The sequence below is a fragment of the Etheostoma spectabile genome, chromosome 17 (assembly GCF_008692095.1).
Source record: "Etheostoma spectabile isolate EspeVRDwgs_2016 chromosome 17, UIUC_Espe_1.0, whole genome shotgun sequence".
NCBI classification, from domain to species: Eukaryota; Metazoa; Chordata; class Actinopteri; order Perciformes; family Percidae; genus Etheostoma; species Etheostoma spectabile.
In genome coordinates this window covers 20843923-20869816 of record NC_045749.1, presented here as the reverse complement: position 1 = coordinate 20869816, position 25894 = coordinate 20843923, and the positions used below count along the sequence as shown (strand labels likewise).

Below are 25894 nucleotides of genomic sequence, written 5' to 3'. Positions count from 1 at the left end.
AATGCTATTCAAAGGGATGAATTCACTCAGTCACTTCATCGCCCGTCTGCAGACAAACTGTTGGAAATGACAACAAGACCCAAAATTACTGGAAGGAGATTTATTTCTTTATCAAAGCAGTTAAAGCAGCATTTTTTTTTAAACACGCGGAGCAGTTCCAGTTTGTACAGAAACAAGGCTTTTCAATCGTTCTCCGTAAAATTCCTGTAGCACAAGGACATTATGCAAAATAGAATCAAGAGGAGGAAAAGTCTCATTTTACTGATTTCTTTTCTCAACAGGGCACTGAGATTCCAACTGTATCCACAGAGTTAAGACATCTACAGTATGGTACGCCTCGAGAGCATCCATCACAAAACGGCTGAATAGGAGACATGCTGTTGCTGGTCATACACTAGCACAATGCCTTTTTTTCAAAACACCTAACGGCATCCAGAACATTAACACATAAAGAAACATGTCAGGAGGGTTTGCAAGCACGGGCCAATTAAAAATGATCACTGATATCAAGGAACAAATGCCAAAACTGTAGATTAGTAATGCAACTTAGAGTAAAACTACAGTACACTTAAATGGAAATAAATCAGTTATCCATTTACAAATGATTAACGTGCTGTATACTTACACATCCACTTCAGGTCTATGTTGATTCTGATGGTGTGTGGATTGATTTAATGAGTCTTAGAAGTAACTGAGCTTTCTTTTTCCAAGAATGAAACATTCAGTGTTTTAATAATGCAGCAAAGTCTGGGTTGGGGTAAAGTAAAAACCTGCCCCAGTTCCAAATAAACTTCCTTTGCTGCACAGTCAATAACGCAACACTTAACCCACAACGGAGCATCACTACATAACTGCTGACCTCATTCCACTCATCCAGGAAAGGGACGAGCCTGTATACTTGAACAAAGCATTAAGACAACCTACAGGATGCCAAAAGGTACTGCATATCCTCTAAAAATATCATGCCATCCATATAACACTGGGATTATACGATTTTGTACAGTTTAAAGTTCACAAAACTCACTGTCCAGAAACAGTCACGTAGGCCAGTTATACTCTGATTTGGATTGTGTCTATAATCAGGTGAGCTATTACCAAAAGCTTGTGCATGCACAAATCAGCCAGTAGGGCTCAAGCTCCAGGCTTTGGCAAAAACCGGCTTATAATGGTAAAGGTACATGCAAAATAAGCGCAGGGCTCGAAACTATTAAATTCATCATATATTTTGGCAGACTTGGAAGATGACACTTTATATCTCTTTAAAGAAGCTTCTTAATCTAATCATATGTCTAGTGTTTAAAGAAAGTCTTCAACATTTTGGGAAATATGCTTATTTGCTTTTTTTCTGAGAGTTACGTGAGAAGATGGAGACCCCTCTCATGTTCTGTGCATTGAGTATGAAGCTGTGGCTGTAAGAGGCAATTAGCCTAGCTTAGCATAAAGATTGGAAACAGAGCAACTGATTCAAATTACAAAACCAGGGGCCACATAGCAAGCCATGCTAGCATGTTTGCTAGCAAGCTAATCTGCTATTCCATTGTCCGTCGGAATTGAAACTAACAGTGCTAAGCAAATTAATTTAATATAACCAATTACATGTTACTAATTGAAAGAGGTATTTACATTGGGCTACTTTACAAATTACCCAAGAGAAAAAGTAATTGGTGACATTACTTAGCCAAGCTCCGTTAAAGGTGCCGTCAAACGGCTCAAAACTGACCGCTAGCAGCTAGCTTAACGTTAGCCCCGGTGTCTGCCCACAAGGACTGGTTATTCCTGAATGTGAATTTGGCTAAAATTAGCAAGCCAGCTAAGAACACACAACATGTTACTATGACAACATTTGGAATATAGCACATTTCCTCCTCTTTTGGTGGAGGCTAACTTCCTCTCCACCATCCCTCCCTGTACCAAGCTAACGTAGCGGTCTGCCAACTGAACCTAGAAAGACCAAACTGAAATGAACCCTCCATCATCAAACTACAGCGAACAAGCCCATGCCTTCATTATTAAATTGTTATTAAAATGCTACAACATAGCTACAATCACAATGTAGATCCCAATTTGCTGTGTATTTGTTAATGCTATATCATGAGTTTTTATTAAAAATGAATAATGGTGACACTATGCTGCTGTAAAATGATTATTTAAATAAAGTTTGTTGTTATTTTATTTAAATATGAATGTATTAGAGCTGTGTCTTTCATTAGAATTTTTCATCATTATTTTGTCACATTAATTTTGTCTATTACTGGGCACCCCTCATATTTAAGACACCAGAACAGGAATACAGAAGTCACAAGGTAACTTAGGCTACTGAAGGCACTCTTAACTGTCATTTTTTACACATGATCCGGTTTTACACTACTTGTAAGCTAGCTAGTAAGAACTCTCTGTAAATGTAACTATGGTTGCATCCGTCTGTCATGTGACCAGCGCCTTGCACTCCCTCGAGTTTAGTATCCACTTCCAACACTTCTAAAGCTCACACATAAAGGCAAGACAATGTATCTTATTTTAAATCTGTACACAAATAAAAAGCGCACCTATGTAACAATACTTTTGCCATCCATCCAGGACGTCTGTGCAACAATTCTGAAAATCCTCTGAGCTGTTTGCCTAATAGAGCATGGCACTTCACCTGAAATGAATTTGAAATGTGTCATTTTGTGTGGATGGATTAAACACACTAAATACAACGTGATAATAGTGAGCTTTAGTGGGTCCTGGTAAGTGGATTTTTGAACTGTAACAGTGATTGTTTTGGACAGAGCCAGGCTTGCTGCTTTTCCCTGCTTCAAGTCTTTATGCTAAGCTACGCTAATCGCCTCTCAGGTACGTACTTAACGCACAGACATCAGAGTGGCATCAGTCTTCTTGTATATACTTGTAAAGATAGCCGATAGGTATTTCCCCAAATGTCTAACTATTACTTTAAGGCCCCCCTCTTACCTGAAATAGATACTTTTTACATTATCACAATATGATTGTATAAATTATAGTATTTTCTCTTGCAGAAGGAACAACTGACTTATGTTATATTGGGAAAAAAGAGACATACACGCACACATTTAAAGGTCCTTAGAAATGGTTATGCAAATGGTAGAAAAGCTTTGGCATATTTTGCCTACAAGTTGTGCCAGCACACTTGGAAAGAAGAGTAGAACAAAGCAGTATGAAGCTCCACACAGCTCTTTTAATTTATATGTTGAGTTCGCAGTCCCACATAAAACTGTGGTGAGTTGATTTAACTACACTGTATGCTATTTACATGGTTTTCATTCTATTAGGCCTTAGGGTTTTAAGGTGAACCTTTGCTACATGTTCCCAGGTGTTCAGACTGCGATTAATGGCACCACCTTAAAAGTACCAATATCACTATGACAGTCTTAGACTAGCTCATCTATACAGTTTGAAGTACCAACAGGGCACAGCTACACAATTAAGTACAGCCCTGAAACTAACTCTACAGGGAGATGATCTTCACACTAACCAAGCACTTAAAGAGATGATGATGTCTAGTCAAGTAGACAGAGCTTTCTAATAGATTCTTAAAAGATGGGATTGTTGGTGATTGGCATTTATACAGTATTACCCAGAGCAGTTTCTGAATGCTTTCTGAGTCACAGCACGGTGCAGGGCTAAAATACTACATCTTGGTAACCATTAAGGACACAGTGACAAGCAAAACCCTTTCATTCTGATTGCTGTACTGATTTCCCATAAATTGCAGTACCTCATTAACCTAAAGAAAAGCTCAGAGAAAGAATGGTAGTTTAACACTTAAATAGGAAAATCAAACTAACATTCTGACCTATAACGCATCCATGGCTACAGCGTGATTAATGTTTACTGATTAGCATTAACAGGTACCACTTTAAACCGGTTACCAACATGTAACCAGCCAGACTTTCTTAGGGGACTGAAAACAGCCATGAACACTTACGTAAAAGGTGTTGCAACAGGAGGAAGGTGCTCCAGGAGAAACTATTGTTCTAAATTAGGGCACACGTTATGAAAGAGGCTGGGTGGGAGAGTGAACTGAAGACACAGGCAATAACTTAAACTGAGTGCCTGCGGTGCTGAATAATTCAGTCGTCCCCATCCGATTTTGAAAAGGAAGGCTGAGAGGGGAGGCGTCTCCACCGAAACCAGCAACCCCCCAAAAAACGCGGACCGCTATTGCTCGGGATGTCATCATGCTCGTGGAGCTTTCTGCTCATGAACGACGCCTCCTAGTAAGTGATACCTTATATAGTCATGCTATAATGTAACATTGCATAGAAGTTTGAGCTTACTCTAGGGCAGATGGGTACAGTAGGCGGGGACTCTGCTTCATTCATACCCTACCGGAAGAATGCTACAGAAAGAAAAACGGAGGGGAAATGGTGGGAGACATTTTGGGTGCTGCTCTGCGTCAGTCTGTGCGTTTTCCCTCCGCTCCTGGCTACAACAGAGGGGAGGAGTGAGGGTATATTTATCGGCATGGCACAAACACTGCAGCGGCCAGAGAGACCTGCGATCGTCACTGTCAGGCGGTGTGGCGCTAGCAGCTGCCAGGGGAGGAGCAGACCGAGCCGCACATGCTCCGTTTGGAGGAGGACTCAGGCTCCGGATCTGGCTCAGGATCGGGTTCTGGCTCTGGGGCGTCATCGTCAGTGGCCCCGCCTTCCGCCTCTCCGTCCCCGCCCTCTGCGTCCCCTTCTCCACTGGCATCATCGCCGCCGGCCTCCTCTGACTGACCCTCCTCCGGACGCCTTTTCAACCTGTGACAGACAAAGAAACACACAGAAACACATTCATAATCACACCACCTGCCTGAATATGTATATGCATATTTACTCCATATGGAAATCTGTTATGGTACGTGTCCACTGGCAAGTTTCAGTTCCACGTTTTCCATTCATTGTCTCTGTGAGCAGCCGGGCAATGCATTCTGGTAAAGTTGCTGCAACTTTCAAGCAGCGGGGAGTCAAGTTGCCCACTCTATATTTGGAGTTCCTGGCTTCGTTATGCGAATCAGGGGCATCCAGCTTGACTTGCCGCTCCTTTAAAATTCACAAAAATCTTTTAAAACTGACCACTGTCAATGTTTAATGACTGAAAACTGAAAGATTCAGCAACTGCACAGCCTATTTCTCACTTAAAATGTTTTAAGAAACACATTTCGGAGAACTAATACCAAAACTATTACTATAGTATATTTTAAAATAAGAGAAAGTTTCCAAACAACCGCCATGTTGGTTTATTTTGAAATCCGGGAGCAGACAGGCCCACGAGTGAAGCGTTCGTCATACCGGGTGCAGCGATTGGGTTGTAGGAGGGTGTAGCCTGCTCTCTTTTCTTGTCAGTGGTCATTGAAGAAAAACCGATCCAAGCACCCACCAAGCACCCACCAAGCACCCAATGCTTGGAAGTGGGGGGATCCCTGCTGTCAAAAACACCCATATAGCCATGTAGCATTAATCTAATTCTTATTCAAGCCTCATCTGGAAGAACAGGCATCCTTAGGAATTAGGAAAAATTAGGAAAAAGAAACCCACATGCAGAGCAGCTAGTAGTTGAATGTAATGAGAGTCCTTGAGTCTTTTATATAGTACTTGTCTCTGCTGTGCATAATTCTAGATCTTATGCCCTCCGTTATAAATAGAAGTAGATTGCCATTAATTAGAGCAAAAGGATATAATAAGACATTTGCCAAACAGAAGGATTTCAGTGACACAGCAGTGGCAGGACCCATTCAATAATAGATGAGGCAATAATTCAGAGCAGTGCTGAACTAATATTCCTCTCTTTAAATTGAGAGGACACATAGTCAATGGTATGGACCTTATAGTGTGTTTTACTGACATATATAAAATATTAGCTGCATAATATTTAGCCACAGCAGGGTGGGGTCTTAAAACATTTTTTTTTACAGCATTGATGCTTCAGGGTAATTTGAGTGTTAACTCCACATTCTCATGCTTAAGGTCCAATCATGGTTTAAATGCCGGTGGCAGTATGGGAGATATTTACCTCTTTAACTCTTCCCTACAATAAAAATAATGATGTGTGAACCTTTTGAGTGAATTTTCTTTTTAAAAAGCAAAACTACGTGTTTTTTTTCACAGATCTGACCATTTTATAGCAGGTATGATAACATTTTACTTCCAAAAGTAATTGCTGAGTTTTGGGAACACAGCGACAAAGTCAACAAAGTTTGATAGGACAAGAAACAATGATCACATGATCACACATGCTGTAATCACCCCCCCCCCCACCCCCCCCCCCCAGGTTAGCAGAATCTAATTGGAAGAGAAAACAATGCCAACATCTACTTCTTAATTCCTGGCTGAAGTAATTCTAAGCAAGTTTTGAGTGTGTACAGTAGTGTGCTCACACTGTAAAACTAACAAAATACAGCAAAGTCATTTTAAATGCTTGGTGCTTGAGTTCCCCTGTTGATGAATACATCAACAATGCAATACAGAAAGGAAATAGAGAAGCTTCTTACAGCTGGGAAAAAATGTGTCTAATAGATGCGATTGATGGGGGGGAACCAGCTCCAGAAACATCTCAGAAAAAAACAAAACAATGATTATAATATTTGAAAAAAGTCATTTAATTGGCCGCAGTTTGATTGCTTTTGTATGGTCTGTGTATTATGACATATCCTATTAGTATTAACAAGTATACAAAGTATAAAATACTTGTATACTAACTGCAACCAAAAATAACGATTAGTATACTGTATATAAATAGTATGCAGTATGGATTTATACTATAGCAATAGTGTCCCTGTGCATGCAAGGATAATTATCTACATTACCGGTGTGCCCATTTTTACTTCCAAATGAAGTTCAAACCAAATCTGGCAAACTTGTTGGTTTGTTTAAAACATATACAATTGTCTGAACAGTTTTATCTTTTGGAAATATTGACGCATTATGGGATCTCAGCACTCACTTTGCTTAGTACAACGTTAGCATAACAGACGAAACAAAAGGCCAGAGCTACAAAAAAAACAACTTTTAACCTAATGTAATGGGAAAATTACATTTAAGCATGATTTCACATGTCCTTCTATAATATGCATGTGTTGATTATTCATATAATTATTCACAGTGCTTTTCAGGTTGTATGACTTTTAAAATCCCGTCCCTGTGTGTCCTCCCTTAGGGAGAAGATGACTGTTAGTCTTTGTGTTGTTCCTCCAAGGACAAATGCCATGAAGTCTACCAGAAACAGCTGTCCAGACATATGTTTATCATATCAGGTCCCAGGTCGAGACCAAAGCCCATCTAAAGACACAAGTTGTTCTTTTCAGCTAAGATAAAACGACCGGTGGAGAACTTTGACACACAAAGGGCGGATTCAGAAAGACTTGTCTGCCTGGTAAGATTAATTATTATGTTAAGATTAGACTGTTTTCTGAACAAGGTCTTCTTTTCTCTGGGGGGGGGGGGGACAGGATATAAAGAAGGATACTACTGTTGTAATGTTGCAAGAGGCGTTTTGTCACACTGTTGCTGATGTATACGTTGTGAAAACTGTTCTCGTCACTTGGTTATTCTCTGCAGGGAATAATTAAAACTTCACCGAAGACCAAACCTTTATCCAGTGTGCAGCCTGTTTCTATTTTTTTCCAACAAAGTCTCACTTCCACAATTCCTCTCTCTCTCTCTCTCTCTCTCTCTCTCGATACTAGTTTTGATTTAAAGGGGAACTATGCCCATTTAAAAAAAAAAAAAAAATCATACATGTTATTCCTATAGTGAAAGTAAACCTAAAATATAGTCTGAAAATATTAGTAAACGTGAACAAATCTCTTCCACATACATTAACTAGAGGAAGCGTGGAAGTGCTGTATAGACAATGAATTGGGAAAGATTACAAATCATAGATGACACTGAGGGCCAGATGTACTAACACTTCAAGCGTATTTGTTTTGCAAATGGCAAACTGCGCTTTTCCGTGTCATGCATGTACATTCTTGGGAGGGTGAAGGGGATAGTGGGAGTTTCCCATAAAGGGAGGAGAAGCGTAAAGTGCACCTAATTATGTATTCTGTGATATATATATAAAAACCTCCCGTGACAGCACGCCTCTATTTTGCGGAGAAGATTCTCCGCCTCTTAAAAGCAGGTGTAAACCAGCCGCAAGCGGGTTTCCTCGCATATGCCTCCTTGGTGAAATGGCAGCAAGACGAAGACAGGCCGAGGGGACAAGCTGAAAGGATTTTTGCCACAAGGATCACACTTTTTCAGTTCTTTTCATTAAGCGTTACAGATTAAGCAACCATGTTACTGGAAGAAATCAAAGATGACATTCAATCTCCGACTCAGCGTTCATATTCCATTCCAGTAGTTGTTAAACTCCTCGCTGCATTACATGAAACATACAATATTGGCATCAGGATCACTTCAAACCGTCATAGCATCAGCAGTGGGGATATCACAGTCTGCACTCAGGCGCACATACATTTCCCCACCACTAATTTCTTTGACATTTAATTGCACTTTTAAATGTGCACAATTTACGGTATAATGGGAGGAGGAAAGTGCCGATTACCCGATTGATGAACTGGAGGTTTGGTAAATACAACGTAAATTGATGTATCACAGATCTGGCCCTAAGAGCACCCAGGGGAATGTTCTGAATATATGGGTACATATTCTGTTTCACACAAAGAATACTATCATAGATTAAAGCTCACTTGGGTAACCGGCCTCCTATTTATTGTCTATGGAGCAGCTCCAGACTTTATGCTTAATGGCCTTTGAGACTTACTTCTCTGGTTTCTGGCTTTGAGAGACAAATACTGTACACACAAATGTTGCTTGAACTTTCCTAGGCCATGGGAATGACATATTGGAATTCTTAATTTGGGCAGTGCTACCTTACAATGGAAGGTAAAAGTAGTACATTTTTTAAATGGAAATTTGGTGCAATTTCTGCTATAATTTGCACTTTGCATTTGGTCCAAAAGGAAGAACTTTCTTTTCATGTCGGTGCATCACAGTTGAATGATGGAACAGGAAACTCTGCTTTTAGCTCGTGTTATAGATGCTCTGCTGCTTTTGTGTTTTCTTACTTCTCACGGTTGAAGATCATGAACTCTTGTTGCACCACGTCAAGGCACTCCTGTAGGTAGTCATTCTCCTGCAGGCAATCAACAGACACGTCATGGTCATCTTGCACATCAACATCGACCTTGTTAACCATCACTAAGAACTGCAGAGAAAACTTTAAGTCGACCTGAATTGGTCAACTGCATGACATCTGAGGGGAAAATATCTTTTTCCTCATTTCTTTTTTATCCTTCGTTGCTCCTTTTAAATAAGCCATGAATTGTTTGTGAGCCTTCCTCAAATTGGATGTTTGGCCCGAGACAAAAATAGAAGCTCATATTTCCGAAAGCACTTGAGGCCATGACAACAGCGGTGAAGGCTTCATAATTTAATAACGTTGGTAATAACGGAGTATGGGCACACACAAGCGAACACACTCACACACGTACAGACACCAAGGCTCATAACCCTAGTATTGTTAGAGACACACTCCTTGCACGCGCTGATAACATGTGGTGACACACACACACACACACAGGACTGACGTTAATGACACTGATGTCATGATGGCTGTCTGATGGGAACAGGCTGTTTCTCTGGAATACAGAGAGAACATCGCCTGTCCGTGGTAAATAATGTCTCAATCAAACATAACAAGCAGAAGAGACAAAGAGAGTCCAGTGCTGTATATTTTTCTGGTCTCAGTGTACACAGAGCACATTAGGACAGGCCCGGGCTTTATCATCTTTTCATTTGGTCAATTATTTCTACACAAATCTGTTATTTACGGCCATGTTTTATAGTTTGTTTTAGAACATTTACACTGCGACTGAAATATTTGTCCCCCTTGTTCTGGAAGGAGTGTATAAAAGAAGGAGTAAATGTTGTTAAGACTAAAGCTAACCATTAATTTCATTATAGATTAGGCAATAAAATGTCAGAAGCGAGGTTTGAAATCTTTGGAAACACGCTTATTTGCTGAGAGTTAGATGAGAAGATAGATACGGCTCTCGTGTCTTTATGGTAATGTACTGTAGTAGCCGGTCATCTTAGCTTAGCATAAAGACTGAAAACAGTGGGAAACAGCTAGCCTGGCTCTGTCCAAAGGTAACACACATCCACCTAGCAGCCCCCCTAAAGCTCACCTACAAGGTATCTTCCTATTTTTTTTTTTTTTTTGGCATTCTATCCCTTTATTTGAGCGTATTAGCAGATAGGAAATGTGGGGAAAGAGAGCAGGGAAATGACATGCAGCAAACGGTCCGGCCAGTCAGAAATTGAACCGTGGACTCATGTGGTACGCGCCCTAACCACTCGGCTATCGGGTCACCCCAATGAGTATCTTCATATTTACTTTACCAGAAGTTTTAAAATAACAATTTACAATTAACCAACAAGTCACTGAAGGCAACCAGCGGAGACTCCAGGAACTTACTGCTCCTCCAAGACATAGTCTGAATGCCTTTTAAAAGGGTGAATCATCATTTCTAAACCTTGTTTTTTGTTAATGAGTTAACAAACAGTTTTTTATGCCAAGCTAACAGGCTGCTGGCTCCAGCTACTATTAATTCAATTTAAAAATCCTTTTGTTTTGGTATAATAATTTTAGCTTGAATAATAACAACGTTAATATTTGTATTTCCCCCCCCCCGTTCAGGATAGAGGATAGATGACAAAAGGAGAGACTTTTGCCTTTTGGGAATATTTATGATCTCATAAGAGGCAACTAATTAGCAAACTTACAGAGTGCATGCTTTTACAGTATTATCTCTTTATAGTCCCTGGCACAATTAGTTATTCATTTTGTCTGCTGAGTTGGGATAATTCACCACAGCTGAGGCAAAAAAAGATGCTGGGACTTGGCTCACTTTTAATCTAAAAATATGCAGCTTTGAGGGCAACTGACAGACCGGAGACCGAGGTAAACCTGAGCAGCACTGTTGTCCAAGACCAACCCTGTCTCTTCAGTTGTACAGTGTCTATCTATGAGTAACAGTTCTATGCGGCAGGTTATAATTTGCTCAGACACATGCGCGCGTGTGCTGCTGCTGGTCTTCATAAATATGAGCTTTTAGCACCTACATACTGAAAATAACATTAACCTTATCTGCCCAAGGCTGCAAAGATCAAATTAACGGGGAAACAGCGAATCATTGCACTGTGTAATGGCAAATAGGCATTTTAATGTGACAAAAGCTAAAAATAGCAAAGGGAGTAACAGCATTTTACCAGATGCAGTGACATCTTGAATTCCACCTTCATCCTGGCAGCTCTTAAATCCTCCTCAACAGAGCATAATGCTTTAATGCTCCGGTTTATGCAGCGTTTAACTATTTTATCTCTTGTATCTAAAGCTAAATATTAGAGATGGTGCCTATTATTAGCTAATCTGAGGAGTGTGACATCTCTTTTTAAATATTCTTTAAAGAGACATATGCATGTAGACATGTGGTTTTTAAGGTGTGTCTAGAATAGCCTCTACCTTGTTTACATCTTGTTTTTTAATTGACTGTCTGATTCAATTCAAACATTTTTCTCGGGTTCTTTGTTTCCAATATTTATTCGTCCCAACATACAATACCGGTTTCCATCTTGCTGGATTGTGAAAACATCAGAATCAATGATGGGGATAATTTATTTCTCTCTTCCAAATCAAGTCTGATGTGGTTTATTTTACCAGCCGCTCGGTGCAGAGACACGTCACTCACAGACTGTGAATCCTTGCTGTTGTCTCGAGAGCGGTTCTTGGCCAGCCTCTTTTTCTTCTTGTGAAGGGGACGCGACTCCAGGATCATCTCTTCCAGCTCAAAGGTGGGGTCGCAGTGGAGCCGCCCTTTCTGCGGGAGGGCGATGCACGTGAGATAATTAGAAACACAAACACTCATACTCATGGTCATACGTCAGCTACAATTACACAGAGCACACAAATGCATTGTGCACACTGAACTAACACAAATGAATGCACTCCTATGCACACACTAATGTGCTTTAAGTCTTTGTGTACACACACTATAGTGAAATACACGAGGAAGCTACATTTAGTTTCGTTTGCATTATTTAGTTGCTACACATTCTCATTACAATCCGCAAACATGAAGAAGAGCTGGAGTGCTTCTAAGTGTTTGTGTTTGTGTGTGTTCACACTAACATTAGGAACAAATCCGGCCTCCATCTTCTTCTCGTACACAGCGTCCCAGTTGACGTCAGCGAGGTAGGGAGATGTCTGCATGTCAGACAGGCTGGAGAAACGATGCTCTGGATTCACGGTCAGTAGCTGGAAGGAAGGGACAAACACACACGCGCAGCAATGTCACCTACATCATGTCACCTTCCGAGTTGTAATATCACCTTCACAACTTCTTTCCTCACCCGCAGCCAGACCGTTCTCCCCGGGAGCTGAAATAAACTCGACACATCGCGGGTGCAAAACTGAAATCAATTTGTTTCTTTTCTTTTTACTGGGCCGTTTCCAGGAGCAGTTCACAAAAAAAGATGTGGGCTAGGTGAAATGAACATAATAAGGAGCCAAAAACATTCTGTACATTTTTTAATCCTTCCCGGATCTAAACTGTCTTTCTTTTTGTTGTGCTATTACTGCTATATTTTCTTTAGGAATTGGAGATATATTTTTTATTGACAATTCTTTTCATTATTTTTTTTTTAATTTGGGTTTTTTGTTTTTTAGCATGCACATAACAAGGAGCCCCAAGTGTTCAAAATTCAATAAATAAAAAACCCCATTATAAATGACTCAACTATTGTAAGGCTGGTGTTGTAATTCAACCCAGTACACACATTAAGTAACCTTTGCTTTTGTCTAGCATATAACTATAAACGCTACCTACCTAGCCTGTTAATTAGCTAGGCGGGGTTGCGAGCTTGGCTTGGATGGCTAGAAGGGCGTCAGAGTTTTAAAGTGTCCATATTATGCTCATTTTCAGGTTTGTGTTTTGAGGTTGTGTTTTTAGCTACAGAGTGAGACCTCTCACTTTTATACTATCTTTGTTAGAAGTCACACATGTGCAGTAGCTAGGTAATGATGACACGAGTTAGCTGCTGTTTTTCCAACTTTGGTCAGTCCAAGGCAGGATTAGCTGGGAGACTTCTTCTAGACGAGGGCCACTTCTGGAATACCTGCACAACAGGGACAGGAAGTAGTTCTTTTGGAGGTTATAGTGAACTAGTGTGTGTTGTAGCAGTGTTTTGCCATTGAGAACGAGCTAGCATGCTGCGGTTAGCCACCTCGTCTCAGCTAGTGACGTAGAAAGCCGTGCAGATTTTGGCACCAAGCGTGCATTTGAATATCTCCTTGCACGCAATTGGATAACACTACGAACAATCACAACAATACATAGGATGGCGTATCCAGAGCCCTATACGCTTAGCTACCAGCAGAGCTAACTGGTAGATTAAACTGTCATCTGTTTAGCTCGCCTCTGGCCCGCCTCTATCAGATACACCGATTTGATTGGTGCAGCTCGGCAACAAGCGTATAGCTAATAAGCAGCGTTAATCGATGCCAGAGTGACTCGCGAGAACTCTGGATTTCTAGGGTACAGGAAAGGAATACCAGATACATTTAACCCTTACTGGTGTAATCTAAGTAACCAACAGGGGGCACTGCTAGTAAAATCAGCCACTGGTCAGGTTTAAGTTAAAATTGTTGCACTGATCAAGACAGATGAACACTACACATGAGTGGAGTCACTTAGTCCAAGGAGGAAATGAAAACTGGTTGTGTTTTTAAAGGAATACCATCTGTTTCATGTTTCTCCTCAGGGTAAACACTGGAAACAATAATGGGATGTGGCTTTTGTTCTCATTTTAACTCTCTCCCTGTGCTTTATTTTCTTCCTTTGGTCACAGGTTGAGTCAGTTTTCTCCTGCAGGGCCAGTTCCGTCTGTCTCGGTGGAGTCCAGACATGGTAATCGATCAGCAACAGAGCGGAAGAGACCAACGTTCCTGTCCAGGTTACTCAGACACAGAACACATGCGCGCACTTGGGCACTTACACTACCAAAAAAAAAAAAAAAAAATCCTTCTTAACAATGTACGTTTCTTTGTAGTCACTCTGAAATCAAATGATTAAAAATAAGGTAGTCTACTAATGCAAAGAAAATGAGCCTGATTCGAGAGAAAGCAGATTTATTTCCATTTGACGCAAAGGGAATTATCTCATCCAACTGGCACATTTTCACTTGTAGGAAAAGATCGTTTTGAGAGTTCACATGAGGTTAAATTATGAATATTATCAGCATCAACACACTGTTTGACACACACACACACACACACACACACACACCACACACAGACAGACACACTGCCTCTAATGTCACCCACTTGCTCTGTTTCTGTGCTTCTATCCCTCAGATTCCCATCTGTCGTTTTTCTCCTCCTTTGCCCTAAGGGTCTCGGCTTATCCTACCTCCCTCCAGCTCCAGCCCTCTACAGTACAGTACTTCCCTCAATATGTACCCCAACATCACCTCCATATCCCTTCTCGTCTTCCCTCCCACTCCTCTTTCCAGGGAAGACCATCTGTGTCTAGGCAGATGGGTCAGGGTTCAATTTACTTGAATTTGAATTTTACTTAAAAATGGAACCTCATTAATTTAGGATATACTCCATTTTGCATCTACAATCCTTCAATCTATCATCACTTTACTTTTTTATATACTATACATTAACAATATATATTTAGGTTTTACCAACCTACATATATAACTTTACAAAACATGATTATTTTCATTACCAATTGAAGATTATTTTCTTGACTGATTAATAAACGTCTTGTGTTTAAAAAGAATTGTATTTAAAATCTTCATCACAACATCCTAAAGTCCCACAGTTTTTTAACCAACAGTTAAAATCCAAAAACATATAATTTACTGTAACATACTATAAGTATGGGATTGTTCTTTCAAAAATAAAAAACAATTTTTTAATTATCAAAATAGTTGCAATGATTTTTCTTTCAATGGAGTGATCAATTAATCAGCTAAATTGTTTCAGTGCTAAGAAACCTTTTATAAATGTGATTTGGAGTAAAATAAGTCCACTGTAGTCCCTAACGACATGCACATTTGTCAAAATATCTACATTTTCAAACCTACCGCCCAATACGATACAATATGATCAAGATACAGGATACAAAAAATAAACTGAAAAGAAGTCAACGCATCTGCATTTTAAAAAAAAATCTTAAAATCAGTTTATCATGAGTAAGAAAGAAGTGACCGACAAGTTAAATGTTCAGGGGCATCTCCTTTTGTATTTTTTGCAGATAAGCAGTTCTTCCTTATCTAAGAGACATCTACAACTTGTAATGGCAACGTAAACAATCAAAACTTCTTCCATTGCCCTAATTTCCTTATAGTTATCCCTGAGGGGAACAAAATATTTCCAGGTTTTGAATTCTGACGTAAATCCGGCTGTTTAAATGAAAGAGCTGAAAGTAAATGATACCCCACTTTGTCTGGCTCACCTTCCTTAAGAGGGAAACCAGGTCCTTGGGCCAGGCCGGGCTGTACTGGACACTGACTGTACTGAAGAGCTGCAACAGGGACTCCACAGAGTTACTGGCATGGATGTCATAGGGCCTCTGGTACAACAGATGACAAAAGGAGGGAAAATAGACAATTGAGAAAGAGGAGGGGATCAACGGCGGCAAGTTTAGTTTTGGAACTTAAAAATGTCCAAACTCAATTTCCCACTATGCCTTACCCATCCACGCAGCACTTCAAAGATTGTCACCCCTAGTGACCACCAGTCTACTTCAAAGGCGTAGCCAGTCCCTCCACTTACAAAGGACTGGAAGATCTCTGGGGCTGAAAGCAAAAACACAGATGCACTTCTGGAGAAAAAAAGCTTTTCAAACCACTGCTTGTACATGTGGTAAAAAAAAAGCAAGTGTTCTCTTGAAAAATGTCAAATGAAACTTTCATTTTCCCTCAGCTGTGCAGAGTAATCACAAGACAAGATGGGACATTTGTGCCTCAGCTTTCACAAATAAGCACAAGATCTGTAATTCCTATCATTTAATTCACACAAGTGCCTCTTCAGTGATGATGAGCGAGTAAAAATATGTTCAATCAGCAGAGTCTAGCACCTTTAAGCAGCAGTATCTAATTGGAACACAGTACTGTAAGCTTGTCTCATGCTAAAAATTAACTATTCACATCTTACTGAATTCTTTATCGACAATGTCAGAAGGAGTTTGTGCAAATTAACTACAGTAAACTCTCTGTTCTAAAAGTGCATTTAATGATTTCAGACTACAGTTTACTGTCACAGAAGCCATTCTTTTTAGTTTAAATTTAACATACTGTATCTTAATTCTCCTATGCCAAAATACACCAAACTTTTTTCTTACTTATTATCCATTAAGGATATTTCTTTGCACAAAACAATCAGACATGATGATGTGGTTGATAAGATGGGTGTGTTGAAAGTGCAAAGCAAATTTACCCATGTAGGGCTTGGTTCCAGCTAAGGCTGTGGCTCTCTCTCCATCCTTTATTATCGTTGCTATGTTGAAGTCTGTCAGGTGAGCGTGACCTGGGAAGAAGACACCAAATTCATCCAAACTTTGTTATTAAAAAAATGTCTCCGATCACATACAAAGGAAACATTTTCATGTGTAAAAAGAAAATGAAATTAATGACAACAGCAGCTGACATTTCATTGGTTTTGTGTGTCAGACACGTCGCTGACTCCTCTGATCTTTTTACCTCCGGGACTGCTGGGTCATTTTTGTGTCCTATTTGTCACGATGATATGCTCAATTGCACTGCTGCCTGTATCTGTGCACTTAAAAGATTTGGCCTGTTATGTAGTTTCCACTTTTCCCTGATCACAGACACTTAGAAACATGACTATACACTTACAGGTAAATATCGGAACTTGAACTGAAAGGATACTTTAGACGAGTGCAAATGCATTATGGACACATTTATATATGACCTTGATTTGATCTAATTTAGATCAAGATCTCTTTTAGATTGGATTACAGCAGAATAAATTAGAATGGAGACACAGAGCCAGACACACAAAAGCAAATTCATCCAGATCAGAAACAATAACAGATCCAAAAAGTTGAATTTAATCCAATAGGATGGAGGAGTGCTGTGTAATTCATTCCATGTATATGGGGAAATAAAATTGGAAGGCTCCCAAGTTCAGTATTTACTGGTGGTGTATCAGGAGTTAACCAGTTCTGGGATCTGCTGTTTCATCCGCATACAAAAAAAAAATCACAAGTCGATGTTGGAGTACTGATATTTTTTATGTTTATGATTGGGGAAAACTAATGGACCGAGCACAGAACCTTGTGGTACCCCTTGGTTATTAAAAGGGGGGTTGATTTTGAGACCATCAGTAGTGTACAGATTGGCTGTGTTCTATAAGACAAGTGTTCATTAAACCAGTTCTAAGAAACATATTTGACAGTTTATTTTCCCTTCCCATCCAAGTAGGCTAAAATAAATGCTGAGTATTATGTAACCCATGTCTAGCTGCACACACACAAACACACATACGTATACACAAAGCAAACAGTTTACATCCTTACCTTGCTCATCCAACAGGATATTGTCTGGCTTGACATCTCTAAAGGAGACAACAACAAACACACATAACAAAAAATGATTTGCCAAATTTATAACTATAATAAAGAAAAACAACCACATTTGATGCATTTCCATGGTCAAAGAAATCACAAAAATGAGTCAGATTTCCATCCAAATGAAGCGCAAATTGCAACCAAATTTATATACATTTCCATTCACTACTGTAATGATGATATTGGTAGATGGCTGAATGAAGATACACAAACATACAGCCAGGTGCCAGAACAAGAAAGAGCAACAAGATTGCATAACTGGGTAGCACTTTACATTCCACCAGGGTAATAGTGGGGCAGTTTTGCATTTTGCACTACCGATTCATTGTTGTAACACAGAAAATACCAGATGTGTTTCCAGTTAAGAAGTCACAAGATTAAACATATCATTTGTAAAGTATTACCTTGAAACAAAAGGGAACTATTTTGAATATAAAGGGTGGATGAATTTCAGCATTATAATATGGCAATTACTAAATTACATTTCTTTATCCTAATTCGGAAGGTATTATGCTGGTAGTAGCCTACAATACTGTGAAAACATCAACATATATTACCCCATTATTATCACGTTATTACAATATGAATATAACTATATTACCACTACATATATATATGGCTATCATCAAACCCATTCCTATTTATTATCTTGGTAATTGCATGTTATTATATTGGTTACCTTATTACCCCAGTATTTACCCCAGTATTACATCTTATTGCTGTGATGTATTACTCAGTTATTACTTTGGTAATTACAAGTTATTGCCTATATATGACCTCTTTATTATCACACTGTTACCCCAATGTTACCCCCTTATTAACGTGGTGGAATGTAAAGGGCTACCCATAATTGAAAGTGCGCCAGTAAAACCTCAAAATGGTGAATGGTAAACATTGTAGAAAGTCCAATGGAAATGGGATTAGATGTGTACAGTATGTGTGGATGTGAAAGTCAGCAGGTGTTAGCTAATGCACGTGTACATTACTGTACATGTTGCTGCAACATTTTAAGAGTGTGTGTGTGTGTGTCAGTGAGAGAACGAGGGGGAGAACTTTTTAATTTCCTGCGTTTCAAACATTGCCAGAGTGCATGAGAACACAACCATCACCGATTCCCCTGGAGGCTCTCGCAGGTTTGCCTGCACACGCTTATTACACTGGACGAACACATCCAGGCACACACTCACACCCATGCCACACTTGCACACTTACACATCTCGACAATTCCTAGTCTCTCTAAGCCCTCCGCAGGCAATTAACGGAGCACACACATCTTATTTAATTATGCTGCACGTCACACTGGTTTGGAGAATACACACGGTCCTCAGAGAGCATCTGTACTTCCCATAGCACACATTTACTCACAGTGGCAATGCAACACTAAACTGATGAGGGGGGGCAGTGATAGGGGGTTCTGATCCAGCAGTACAAGGCTGGAGGTAAATGCTTACATGTTCACAGGAGGAATCCTGACATCAATGCCAGCTACAGAACCGTGCCATTTTGTTCAATGTAGAAAATGTACTTAATGTTTCATTCATTCTGCAGCGAGCACAGAAACACCAATCTGACATGGAAAGTGAATCGCTATTTTGTCCAGGAACAAATCTCATGTTTGAGCAGTTTTAACATGTAAAGTGTATGAAGACGACAGATGAAGCACCCTGGTGGTCTGCGCAGCGAGGAAACAGAGGAGAAAGGAAAGGAGACTCTCCCCTTTTACTTCCCTTCTTCTCCTTGAAACAATTTTACATCCTTGGGCATGGCAGCAGCTGACTGTTGCTAGGAGACCAGAGACCCTTCTTCCTTCAGTTGGTGCAACAAAATAATTGTATAATATCCCCCAGTCAAAAACGTACAGGGTGGAACCAAATAGTAGAGCTAGGGATGGCCATGGATACCCAAGGATTGGATTATGGCTCTGAGAGCAGATACAATTGCGTCACAAGCAAAACAGTTGATGTCAAGGAGAGGGTGGGGAAAAAAGCACAGCATCTGTCAGCTTACATACAGTACTACTAATAGAAGTTCTTTGCCAACTACACTAGGAAAAATAAGAGTGACTATCTGTTGTGTAGTCAATTGTGGGAGATGGACTGACTCTTTAGAAAAAGCATCACACACGCTTGTGATGTTACATAATTCATGTGGAACTGGTGAGAATTGTGATTTACAGTATGTGAACCTTTATAGAAACACACGCAGCAGCACACACACAGTAAGTGTATTTTCCAAAATGTCTTTCAACAATTATGCCATGCTTCTTTATGTATTTACAACTTCTTTCTTCGACTATTTTTGTTATTCTTTTATTGTTAATGTGCTAAATGTGTAGGTAAATCAGAAGTAAATCCACACACACACACACACACACACACACACAACACACACACACACACACACACACACACACACACACACACACACACACACACACACACACACACACACACACACACACACACACACCAACAGTGCACTTTTGTTTGAAGGAAGGAAGGAAGGAAGGAATGTAGCCCAAATGAGGTTTTGAACAAGGTTCAAACTGTTTTTTTTAGCCATCTGTGGTACTAAATCTGCAGTCTGCAGGGATCCGGCTCTTTCTCTTTCTGGACTGCACAGATGCATACTGCTGCGCTCAGCATATTTGGACCAAAAAGCTGTGGACACTGCCACCCTGGTTACAGATGATGGATAGTAACAATTACAAGAACAAACATCAGAGCTCTCTTTAGATAAGGTGATACCTACAGCCCGTCAAGCCTCTAGGAAAAAAAGCATTAAACAGTGTGCATAAGGGTCATTTGGCTTGTGTGGTATATACTGTGTATAAACATATGTATAGTATATAGTTAATACTTTCATTTTATCTGTGTTTATGTTACATTATGGTACATCTAACTCACTCATTTGATTTTGGACTTCCAGAAATGTAGAGGGCACACTTTCCAAAAAGAAAAACACAACCAACCCTTTCTACTATCCTTTATAGGGAGCTGTAGGGCACCATGCACTCCTGTGGAAGAATAATGTTGTGTCACATGTGTGGCCCTAACCAGTAAAGTCAAGTGGAAGCAGGTGAGAATAGTCAAAAAGACATGATAAAAGTGGGTGTACATTGAAAGTCACTGTGACTTTGTGGGTTTGACACGGTAAGAGTGCTTACACAAAGGAAAAGCTACTGCAGTGACATAGGAGATAATGCACTTGCACAAGTCATGATGTAAAATGAAAAGGAAAGACGCTGGACTTTTACTCGGTGTTTGAGTTCCAGTCTAAAGGGTAAACCACTACATTCATAAATCACCAATAATAATGCTGCAAGCTGGAGAAGCGGAACACAATAAAGAAAACCTCTTGAATACTAAAACCCTTAGACACAACCTTGAGTTGATCTTCCGAGTTCTTTCAATGCTGGAAAAGTTCTATGCTTTGAGCTGAAACTGAGGTTTAGTACATTTGATAAAACAAAATATAATGTCCTCACATTGGTGCTTTGGGTGCATCTGGAAAGTGTTGTAATAAACACTTTAATGGGTGTTTTTGGGAGTTAAGTCTGGTCCCTGATTGGGGGATGTCATTGTATTCAATATGTAAGTCATTTTATTGAGTGTAATATGACCCGTTTCCAAGTTATTTTTACACCAGAAATATGGGAGGTCGAAAACGTTGAACAAGGCGACAAAACATATAGTGGAAAAAGTGTCAAAAATACACACAAAAAAACACTGGAAGTAAGCGTCAAAAATGTTGGATGGGAAAATACGATAAAAATGTTGAAAAAAAACACCCAAAAAACGTAAAATCTTTTTTTTTTAAAGCAACAAAACATTGACAAACAAAGTGTTTTTTTCATGTTGTGGGTAAGACAACACAAGGGTACAGTATACGTCCTGGCGTGCAGTATTAGGTTACTTAGTTTCCAAGCACCAAAAATTGCTAGAATAGACAAATCAATAAAATTTCATGACGCCATAAAGTGCGACGAAACCCAAATTAAAAATCTTGTCATGCTAAGAGTGTCGTGAATGTGTGCATGTGTTCCTTTTCACTGTTCTTCCTCTTGACAGGATGTGACAGACATGGAAAGACTGTCGGCTGAACACAAAGGAACTAAGGATATCCGTAGTACCATGACTTTTGTCTACTCAACAGATCAATGTGAGGGAATTGTTGGCATTCATGACAAATTACAGGTAAATATTAAAGCTGCATTAATCAATGTTTTTAAATTAACAATGGATCAAATAACAGAAGGTTATGTGAAAGCAGACACTGCCTTCTCAGCTGCAAGCTCCGCACGGTACGAGACACATGCCACTACATTGCCGAGGACTGGCGGTTAAATCGGCCGTCCTACAAACAGGAGCAAGCCAGGCAGACACAAAGCTGACAACCTCACAGATGGATGTGGTGGAGATGGGCTCATACATAGGCTACACGCAGCGGACAGCTGTGGACTTGGACACGCAAGGAGTTCCAGAAAAGAGGCTGCATTTGTCTATGACCATTGTGGCTGCGCGACTGGTTGAAGTCAATACAGACATTACATCCACCAACACCGTGTACCGCCCATGACCTGCCGCTGTGCATTCAACCTGCACTGGACTCGTTTCATAACCAATCAGCCATCACTCTATCTATTTTTTAATTTCTTTTTTCTTGCTAAAACTGCTGCTGGAATTTTCAATTTCCTTGCGGGAGTCATCCCAAAAGGATCAATAAAGAGAAGTCTAAGTCTAAGTCTAAGTCTAACACCTCACTGATACTCCATAGATTGGCCTTATGGTCAAAGATAGTTTTTGTATAATTAACTCTGCCAGAATCGCCTGCTTTTAAAAGTAACGAGTAAAGTAAAAAGTTACTTTCTATAGGGTGTAAATAAGTACGTAACAGTATACTTTCATAAGAAGTAACAAGCAAACACTACTTTTTAAAAGTAACTTCCCTAACAATGTTCATTAATACCCAAAAAATGCATTTAGGGCTGGGCAATATGTATATTTCATATCTGGATATAGGTAATTTCATATCTCAAACACAATATAAATCATGATATGGCATGTTCTTTGGTAATTTGATAAATAGTCTACATGAAATAAACACATGGTACATAATGTGCAAGGATCAGAACAAAAAACGGTATCCGAATGATGTAAATATAATAAATGACAAAATATAGGATAGACATATTAATAATATATCGCCCAGCCTTAATGGAAGCTGTCGGAGACCTTGAATTGAGGAAACGAAAAATAAATGTGTACCTATGGATGATGTGCTGGTTCTGCAGGTAGTCCAGCGCCAGTGTCATCTCACAGAGGTAGAGTTTGACGGCGTCCTCACTGAACTGGACGCTCTGCTGCAGGTGGTAGCGCAGATCTCCTCCCAGCAGGAGGTCCACCACCATGAACATGTCCTCCTCATCCTGGAAGGAGTACCTGAGACCAGGGAGAGGACACGGTGCTCACTCACTGTCCAGTGTGGAAAGGAAACACCAACTATACAAGCAAAGAGCAAAGACTGAGCGCACAAACACACAGTACAAGGGATTGTGTGTTTTTGCAAGCAGTACACAAAATACATTACATGTGCAACGGTTAAACAGAACACATCTGCAGACACACATGCAATTTATACAGAAACCCACACAAGGACAAAGACCATCATTATGAGCAACCATGGGGAAAAGATGCCAAATTTATGAATCTGTCTTGTACTTCAAAAAAATACCTTTGAGTTAGCAACCTTGATTTAAATGTATATGTATATATATGTCAATGTATGCTTGAGTTGATTCATGTATGAATGTGCGCTCCCTGGCAGGCTCTGAATATGCACATTGGACAATAATTGAAACCCTCATCGTTATCCGAATAACACACCATCTCTTCGAAGGAAATGAAAAAAAACTTGAAAACAGCCCATATTTGCAAGATGTGACTTAATTGACGGCTTCTCGTGGTCCGCTGAACATTTTCGTCAATCAGGCTTACTAATCATGCACATCAAATTAAAACACGGCCTCTCTGGGATCTGGGTGGGGATTTTAAACACTACTCAATTTCTGCCCCGACACTGAACAAAACATTTAGCCACATGGGTGATCTAATTTCTCATCTAAGAAAAAGGCTCAGTAGTATCCCCATGTGAATTTGCAGAGGAGAGAAAACAAACTGAGCCTTTGTGGTTTCTTCCATCAAACTCGGTTTAATGTGGCTGCTACTGAGCCAATTCTTTATTTTCCCATTAAAGCTCGGATACAGTCCCGTTGTTACTTCTTTTTATAGCTGCAGGTTCCCACTTGGGGACATTCTGATTGGTCCTATTCAGGTGCAATTTCCTGCCTCACTGTATGTCAGGAATGGGTCCAGGGTTTTTTGCAGAGGGAAAATCATTCCATCACCAACAGATTGATGGTTCTGCCACAGAAGAAAAAACCCAGTCGCAGTACTGTTGGGTCTTGCTCTTCTCCTCAAACACTGCGTGGATTAATAAAATGATGAAATGGCCTCGACTTTGTGTGATGGCATAGATAATGGCCAGAAAACACACTCTACTGACTCAGTGAACAAACAAAAACAACACATATGGCTTTGTAGTGAACAAGACTCCCACCTTTGTTCATTCGCAGACACCCTGTCCCCACCGTGACAAGATAGTCTTGTTGCATGCACTCAATAGGAAATGACAGTAGAGCCACCTACATCAGACGTGGTAAGTAAACCAACCTGCCCCGACCCTGTGAGATCAGCCTCCCTGTTGAAACGCGGAGCTGCCTCAGCAGATGGCTGGCCCCGGGATGTTGTTGCCGTTAGCAGGGATTCCTCACTGTCACCTTTTTATCACCTCATTGTCATGGTTTGATTCACAGTATCTAGTTGACAGATGATTTTCCTCTGAGGCAGCACTCGCTATCTAAGTCTTCCACAATACAGTCTTCCCGATCCACAGCCGAAATACCTCGGCTCCTAAGAGAAAGACTCAGCCGCTCAGGCGAGTTGTCACTCCCCTTCCCGCTTTTGCTGAGGTGACAAGGAGATGTCAGACACGGGCCGACAACTGGGGCATATGAAAGCTCCGACGCTGACAAGCCTTGTCAACTGTCGCCAAGAAGGGAACACAAACTATTTTCTTCCCAAATTGTTTTTGGGAACACAGATAAACCCAATGTAAAGTCAACTGTCAAACGTCCAGTTCAACAGTCCCTAAAATCCAATGAAGGACTGTTCTGCTGTCTGGGAGTGGAAAGGAATACTCAAACAATAAAGCAAGGGAAAGTGACAAGTACAATATAAGATCAAGGACACTAAATGCTACTTAAAGATTAATATAGGACATCTTTTGATCCCCATTTGTTTTCTGGCACTTAATCAGGTCTTGGTCATGATGGCAGCAGGTTAAAAAGGCCAGTAAGCTTCAGACAGTTACGTTAAAAAAGTGCCCAGATATGTGAAAGTATACAGGCTACAATCGTCTCTTTCAAGCTCCCCTTTTTTCTTCTTCAAGCAACTACTTTCATGGATACAACCAAGTCTAACACCATGAAAGCTTTTGAGGGAAGAAAGTCTTTGTCCTTATCTCCATTTGTGGGGGTCATTGCCTCATCTCTCTCTATGATGGCGAGCTTTTCCCTCCGTCATTCTTTAGCCTTTTGAGGTCAAACAATAAAGTTGTATGAACTACTAACTTTCTAGCATACTCTTGCCATAAGCAAAGTAGTCCTTGTTCCCTGCTCTCTTGCCACGTCCTCCAGCATGTTCCTCTGGGATTCCAAGGTGTTCTTAGGCCAGATAAGATATACAATATGTCCAGCGTGCTCAGGGTCCACCTTAGGGTCTCGTCCCAGATGGACTACTTTCATCTTTCCAGATATCCAGGCTCCTCATCCTGCCCCTTAGGGTTAGAAAAAATAATTCCAGACACTGGTATGTAAGGAAATATCTACTTGAAGTGAATAGTATCCATAGGTGAAGACATGCTGTAGAAAATGATAGATACAACCTGACAGGTTGTGATCTATACTCAAGCTGATGGTCTTTTGGCAGAGACTATGGATGCCAATTTAAGATTTTTTTATGGCCAATAGCAGACCCTGTTAACTGGTCATTAACCTTTATAACCTACAAGCGGAGTTCCAGTCCACCCATCCAGTAAGCTTGGGCATACTTTTGCTTTCCGTGGACAGCTGCAGACTTTTAGATATATTTGCATTTCCAG

At 40.2% G+C, this 25894-nt stretch overlaps 1 protein-coding gene across 1 annotated transcript in view; it reads right to left on the bottom strand.

The window, feature by feature from the left end:
* Positions 1–85: 85 nt before the first annotated feature.
* Positions 86–25894, bottom strand: part of stk32c (serine/threonine kinase 32C) — a 99989-nt gene continuing 74180 nt past the window's right edge. Inside the window, 9 exon segments of the mRNA XM_032542119.1 lie at positions 86–4766; positions 9077–9144; positions 11762–11890; positions 12202–12327; positions 15539–15655; positions 15778–15881; positions 16522–16611; positions 17624–17661; positions 22942–23115. Of these exon segments, the coding sequence (XP_032398010.1) occupies positions 4547–4766; positions 9077–9144; positions 11762–11890; positions 12202–12327; positions 15539–15655; positions 15778–15881; positions 16522–16611; positions 17624–17661; positions 22942–23115 (1066 nt within the window). The 3' untranslated portion in view covers positions 86–4546.